The sequence below is a fragment of the Andrographis paniculata genome, unplaced genomic scaffold (assembly GCF_009805555.1).
Source record: "Andrographis paniculata isolate CXL003 unplaced genomic scaffold, ASM980555v1 Contig61END, whole genome shotgun sequence".
Classification (NCBI taxonomy): Eukaryota; Viridiplantae; Streptophyta; class Magnoliopsida; order Lamiales; family Acanthaceae; genus Andrographis; species Andrographis paniculata.
The window spans coordinates 1,093,569-1,100,606 of record NW_026137597.1 but is presented as its reverse complement, the minus strand read 5'-3'; the positions used below and the strand labels follow the sequence as shown (position 1 = coordinate 1,100,606).

General features: G+C 32.6%; 1 protein-coding gene across 1 annotated transcript; it reads right to left on the bottom strand.

The window, feature by feature from the left end:
- Positions 1-749: 749 nt before the first annotated feature.
- Positions 750-4,803, bottom strand: LOC127260362 (polyadenylate-binding protein 2-like). The gene is made up of 6 exons (XM_051288088.1): positions 4,617-4,803; positions 4,422-4,524; positions 3,885-3,955; positions 1,797-1,988; positions 1,552-1,679; positions 750-1,230 (listed from the first exon to the last, which is right to left on the bottom strand). The coding sequence occupies exons 1-6, from the start codon at positions 4,725-4,727 to the stop codon at positions 1,182-1,184; spliced, it is 654 nt and encodes a 217-aa protein (XP_051144045.1). The 5' UTR covers positions 4,728-4,803; the 3' UTR covers positions 750-1,181.
- Positions 4,804-7,038: the final 2,235 nt, after the last annotated feature.

Genomic DNA, 7,038 nt, shown 5'->3' with positions numbered 1-7,038 from the left:
CTTTTACATTTTTCAATTGATTTATCTATTTTACCAAACAAGATAATTAATCTCATCTCATTCTCTACTCAATTCTTTACTCTCATCCAATTTTATTCTTTCCTGTCGTTTATCTGCAATTTCATTCACCGTGCCAAATCCCCCCATTAAATTACAACCTCTCTCTCAATTGTACTTTTGAGAGTGAGCATTTGAACTAATACAATGTCACACACTAATTCATCACATAAAATAAATACTTATCAAGCAGCAGTTACGGTCTCGATTAAATATAACACATAGATATAGACTAGACGGCACATTAGAAATAAATCTTCAGCACACATACTAATACTTCATGACAATATGTTGTTTGTTATATTTCATGTGTTAGATTAGCGCAATCAACATGGTGTCGATAAATCCCCGATCAGCAGCAGCAAACGCTCTAACCGAAGGGGCATTAATCAACATTCAGGATATAAAGGAGTATTATATACCTGCCCTATGAATAGCAATCCATTAATACCTACTAATCCACCATCTTCTACCATATAAAACTACCAAAAAATAATCAACTCACATTCTATGCAATTCTTTCTCAGCATTCATACAAATGTTGGTTAATTTTTATTTTAGTGTATTGAATTTGAAAACTTTTACATGACAATGGATGTTGAGATGCAATACTTTCTTTTCTAATGGAAAGAGACTAGATGTGAAGGAATTTTTTTTCAAGAAAAATAAAAATCCAATAATGAGTATGGAAATAAACATAAAAGTCAACTAATTTTGTTATATTTCACAGACTAGACATCCAGACAAAGCATCTAAAATACCATGTTATAACATACCACAAACCATAGATGCCGTAGAATTAATCAAGACGGCTAAGTTTGAGCAGTCGAAGGACAAGAGATGTCTTAACTATATAATGCTGTAAATTATTAAGTAAGAGTCACCATAACCTCAGCAAATGGGTATAGACCTTGCAAGATAAATAGGTTCTGAGTTGTTCGCATGTAAATATAATAGGAATAGGACCACCAGGGATTAAAAGGACACACAAGGCATAAAACACTATGATCATCGCCAGCCAATGGCACATATTGAGCAAGTAAGCCATATAGATTAAGTAGAAAGAAAATGGACCATTACTTGAGGATGCGGCGTTTCGACAATCAGGCCAGCAATTTGGGATTTCAATAATAAGGCATGTAGCGCGATGGCCGCCTGAACCTTGGAGCCTTGCTGTTTAGAAACAAAGATAGAAAAAAGATTTATATGCACTGTGTGGAATGACAAGGCGAAGAAGAGGACACCTATGTAAATTCTAGAGAAACAAAGAAAATAAAACGTATATTCTGAATATATTCCTTTTCAATATAGAAATAAGGATAGGATTTGTCTTATAATATAAATATCAGTTACACATCTTTTCTTTTTTTTTAGGACACCGCAAAAAGCACCTACGACTAAGATTTTTAACTAGAAGAAGAAAATTGCAGCTTCGCAAACAATGCCTAGTTAGATATTGGATTAACAAGTGTAAGGGAAAATCGAAAAGCTCACCCATAACCATAGGGAGGATAGAAATATGGTGGTGCATAAGGCCTCCTGTATCCATATGCAAAGTAAGGATTGTACCGCCTCGCACGAAACTGTTTCATTCCAGGTACATTGGTCCTTTTCATCATAACCTGTAAAGATACGTATCTAGTAAGAAAAGCAACTACATAAATGGCTAAATGATGAAATTTTCTAATGAAGTGAAATAGTTAACATTATTCGTAGATATTATATTTAATTTATTCAACCTTCAATTGACGGCCATGTAATTCAGATTCATTCAGATTGAGGGCTTCTTGAACAGCTTCTTGTTCGAGGAACTCAACATATGCAAAGCCCTTGGGCTGGCCAAACTTGTCTGTCAAAATAGTCACACGATTTACAGTTCCACATGATTGAAAATGCTGCTGAACTTCCTCCGGAGTACAAGCATAATCCACCTGCCACATGATATTCACTTAGTGACAAATAACATAAACCACCGCCTCCATGCAATATTCAACTAAAGGTTTATTCACTTCTCTCAGAATGTTATAACTGAAATGCAACAAACAAACAAACAAACAAATAGAAATCCTTCACCATCAGTATGAAACAACATACTACATTCAAAACATCAACAATAGCATTTATGACATCAGACAGCAACAGATGGATTATATTAAAGAGAAAGATCCCTTGATTCAAGAACCTGGTTCTTCAGGTAGTAGTGAACTATAGAATCACTGTATTACACATCTTGAATCATGTCTTATCTAGCCTCAGGAAAACACCTCAAATCATCAGGCGCCTTTTTTCACCCGTCTTTTAACTTCAAATGCACAAGGAAGAATTGAAACCACTATATCCATTGCATGAAAAGTACAAATTATCACTTCTTTGCAGCATGTTGACCTCATTCATTATATCATTCTTCCTTCATTTTCTATTACCTGCTTTGGTTTTTTCTAAGTGATCATTCTTTAGGACCAATTTTCCTTGATATTACTTCACAGAAATGCTGACTCTTGGTTATCAAAATTATAGTTGCAACAAAAAGGGGATTTCTATAGCCATTATTCATGTGCAGTGCATGGCTTACTGAAGCATGGCACTGTTTACATAATTAAAAATATATGCTTATATTTATGATTTAGCTTTACATGATGTAACACAGTAAATCCTGCATAATAATTAGCAAACACTACAAAAGTTACAACTTCTACCTTCATCAGTGTATCAAATAACAACAATCATTACAAACCCACACATAAAATGGGAAAACATAATAAATAATGCAAGGGAATGAATCTTAATACAAGGAAAAAGAAAATGATAACAATAGGATTGCATGGACTTAAATAAATAAAAGAACTGAAAGTAAAAAAGAAAAAGGGTATAAAAATAATGTTATCAAAAGTTAATAATGAAAGTCGATCTAAATATACATTAAGAATGAAAATTGTGTAAGGCTTTTATCGATTGTTTCCACTTTTTTAAATAGATATATAAAAAAAAAAAATATAATAAAAAATAAAACAGAAAAGAACTGTGCACAGCAGTGCACCATGCACATGGGCAAGGGTTACATCTAGGCTGTTCAAATCCCATGCGGATGACTGACTTAGTGGAATCAAGGGGTGTACTATGGAGCACCATACACATCATTCAAAATTATGATCACAACCAAGCAACAAATCGATCTAGTGATGAAAGATCCCCATTTCACTTTCATGGGAAATGCTACGGACATGGGTAAGGGCAATAAGGTGAATACAAATGATAAATAATAACAGTGCATAATACTTCAGATCAAATATTTGCATTAAGTGTATATTCCATACATCTCAAAACATATTTTTAGCAAGCATAGTATTTTTGTTTTACAGTAAAATTGTGAGGTAAATGTGTAAAATCTGTAAGACAAAAAAATACAGAGAATACAAGAAAATAAGATGGGACAGAAAGAATCTGCAAATCGCAAATATGACACAAGACAGCATATCCAGTAAAACAAATGAGAAACTAGCAGGGTTGATAGAAAATGGTTCTGCCATTTAGTTATCTAGGCAGAACAAGGCCAAGCATTTCCCAGTCCATGCGACATAAGGCATTAAGGCACATAAAGCATTCCATCACATCGCAGCTAGTAAACAAAACAAGCAGCATAGAAGATAAAAGAATGATTGAATGTGTATGTATATGTATATGCATATTCAAAAGTGTAGAAACAATAACAATTCACAGAGCACCATATGTTTACCAGCACCATTCACTGCAGATAATGTCTTAGAAAGTGAACCGATAATAAAACAAACCATCAAAGGCTTCTTAGGTTCATTGCTCTACGTACTCACATTTCCAACAAAGACAGATCTTGAATCCACCTCTTCCTTGCTTGCTTGAGCAGCAGCAGCGCTAGCAGGATCTGCAAGTCCATAAAATTACATGGAAACTAAGAATTAGGTGCCTTGTTTTCGGAGTTCTTGCAAGTCAAATCTACTCATAATTAACAATTGTTATGCTATTTCATCCACATTTTACTTATCTAAGCCTCATGGTTCTCCACTGTTTCATCAACAATTTTTCTACAACTACTAGCACCATCACTCACATACATTGTATGAGGAACAGTCAATGCATCAAAGTTAGAAAGTTCATTCTTGATACCCTCTGAAACCCTAAGCATAAGCAGCCCCCATTTCATGTGAGTGTACAACACTGTACATCTCCCGAACATTATATCTAAAGAAACGATTTTCCAATACTACTACAGCTAGGGTTACCGATGTAACTAAAAGAGGACATATCAAACAAACTTCACAGGCTCAATTCTTTATTTTTCATGAGTGTGTGTGTGTGAGAGAGAGAGAGAGAAAACAAGGGCATCAAACCTTGTACTGCCCCCATCTCCTTCTCTACTTTGGCTTGCATTTCTCGAAGAGCCGCCGCTTCTTCTTCCATCTCCTTCAATCGCTTTTTCATCTCATCCAACTCCTAAAGATCACGATCGAATCAAGCTCACATAAAAGCCGAAACGACTGTAGATCAAAGACAAGAAAAGAACTAGACTAGTACTAAAGTGAAACCTTCGCCGCGGCGTCATCTTCTGGAGCCGGCATGTCAACGTCGGCGTCGGCGTCCATCTCACCTTCGTCGGGAATATCTCCGCCGTACACCTCGTGCTCCTCCTCCTCCATCTTTCTCTCTCACTCCCTCCCTCTCTCTCCCTCTCTCCTTCTCTCACTCGCCCTTGTTGTGGTAGCAAAAACTATGGCTTCGGCCCACTGTAATTGGGCTCTCTTTCCCCCAGTTCTAACACTCTCTGTACAATATATTATTATTATTATTATTATTATTAGTATTTTATTATTATTGTATATAAATAAAGAGATAAAGGGTTAAACAATCCTAAAAAATTAATATACAAGTGTAAAAGTTTTTACGTTTTTTTTTTTTTTTTTAGTTTTTTAATTTATTATGATATATTATTAATAAAAGATTGTATACTATTCAAAACATGTGATGAGTGTGGGTATTACAATTAAGGCCTCGTATTCAATTATTCCTTTTTTTTTTTTTTTAAAGTATTTGAAACTAAAATCAATATTATTTATTTGATATTTTTATAAATTATATTATTTTTCTTACAAAATATCATGTCAAAATACTATTTGACCTCAAATAATACTCAATTTCAAATCAATTTCAAATTACAGAAAAAAAAATAAAATTCAATTTGTCTTTTTATTTATTATTTACATCTAAAACTTAATTAAATAGAAAAACATATTTTAAAAACTAAAGATATATCTTTCTTTCTAGGATTGAACTTGGAAGTTTATTTTTTCTATTTAAGTAATATTTAATATTATTAGACTTTATAAAAAAAGTATATAAATATTTTTAGTAAATATTAAGTCCAAATAGTAAAAAAATATTTTAATACTAAACAAAACATTTAAGTTTTTTTATATATTAGAATTTTGAAAAATTTTAAAAATAATAAAAAAATAAATTAATATCTATTTTATAAAAATATATATATATTTTTCAAAATACTATATTGACTAATAGTGTTAAAAAATATAATTTATAACTAAATATAATATTACAAAAAAAAAAGAAGTAAATTGATAATGATCTAATATGTATATGCACTTATATAGTAAAATGATTTTGTAACCGTGACAGCGAGATGTAAATGTACATAGATTTTATGTAATATATAACAATAAAATATACTTGTAATATATAAAATATTATAAATGTATATATATATATGAAAAAGATGAATATAAGTAATAAATGTAACAAAATTTTATTATTTATCTCATTCGTTATGATAGCCTGAGTTGAAATAAATGAGTAGGAGAAGTTGTGATGTTTCGGTGTTGAATAAAGATTAAATGAATTAAATAAAATATTCAAATCAATAATATACATTTTCTTTTTCGGAAACCTAGTGTTAAACATATTTGCTCTAGATAATTTTAGGATGGGTGATCCTCTGGAAGTCGGAGAGGATGTTATTCTCCGGTGGTAAATAGAGAGATTAAATTAATTGAATAAATTATCCATGCCGACAATGTGCATGTTCCTTTTCAAACACTAAATGACTCGTGTTGATCTATTGGATCAGTCTAATTCCGATATGCCTGGGCAGCGTGGCTTGCGGGTCAGACTGTTATAATTGTTGTCTCAATATGATATATATTTTAGCAAATATTATTAAAATTTAACAAATTTCTTTGAGATTTTATAGAAAATAGTATATTTTGGATTTCAATTTTTATTCATTCGGTGAGAGATATTATAACTTGTGAATGGAAATTCCTTAAGTTAATGGTGTCTTAATTTCTGCAGCAAAGACTTTCCAAAAGACAAAAGACATATTTGAGGAAAGATCAAAACATGAAAACTCACTCCTTCAATTTCGGTGCAAAGGGAAATTAATGTGGAATTTTTTATTTCAGGAATGTGAGTGATTTACTCAACCGGATAGGGTTGAAGATTGGTAATGAGTGATTTGGAGATCATACTTTAGAGAGAAGAATATTGAGCGAAGCTCTCATCCATCTATCCATATCGATTCTCCTTAGTTTGAATGACTTTTTGACAGAAAAATTTACCAGAGAGGTCGACGTGATCGGAGTTAAAGGAGTTCCAACCGGAGAGGATGATCAAACTTTGAGCGGCTCTGCTATTTGGTCGTTGTCAGTACGCATTTGTGACAACATGAACCTGTGGAGGTATTTTCCAAGGTAGACCATGATAGGAGTTTGAGTTGAAGGAGTTGTGATTGTTTATACTTTGTAATCAACACTGATTAGTAGAATGTCTCCTGGATTGGAATCCCCCGGATGTAGATTGGTTGATAATCAAACCGGGTCAACAAACACCTTTTCTTATTGTTGTTTAATGTTCTGCATTGTTGTTCTCTAATTCGTTGAGTAGATTTGGTCATAGTTGCAGACATGAGTAAGGAATGACGTTCAACATCAAGACCTC

Coding starts and splice junctions, on each gene's coding strand:
- LOC127260362 (XM_051288088.1), bottom strand. CDS start 4,727: ATGGAGGAGGAGGAGCACGAGGTGTACGGCGGAGATATTCCCGACGAA. Junction 3,956..4,421: donor GGAGATGGGGGCAGTACAAG/GTTTGATGCCCT, acceptor ATGGACTTGCAG/ATCCTGCTAGCGCTGCTGCT. Junction 1,231..1,551: donor TATCCTCCCTATGGTTATGG/GTGAGCTTTTCG, acceptor GTTTCTAAACAG/CAAGGCTCCAAGGTTCAGGC.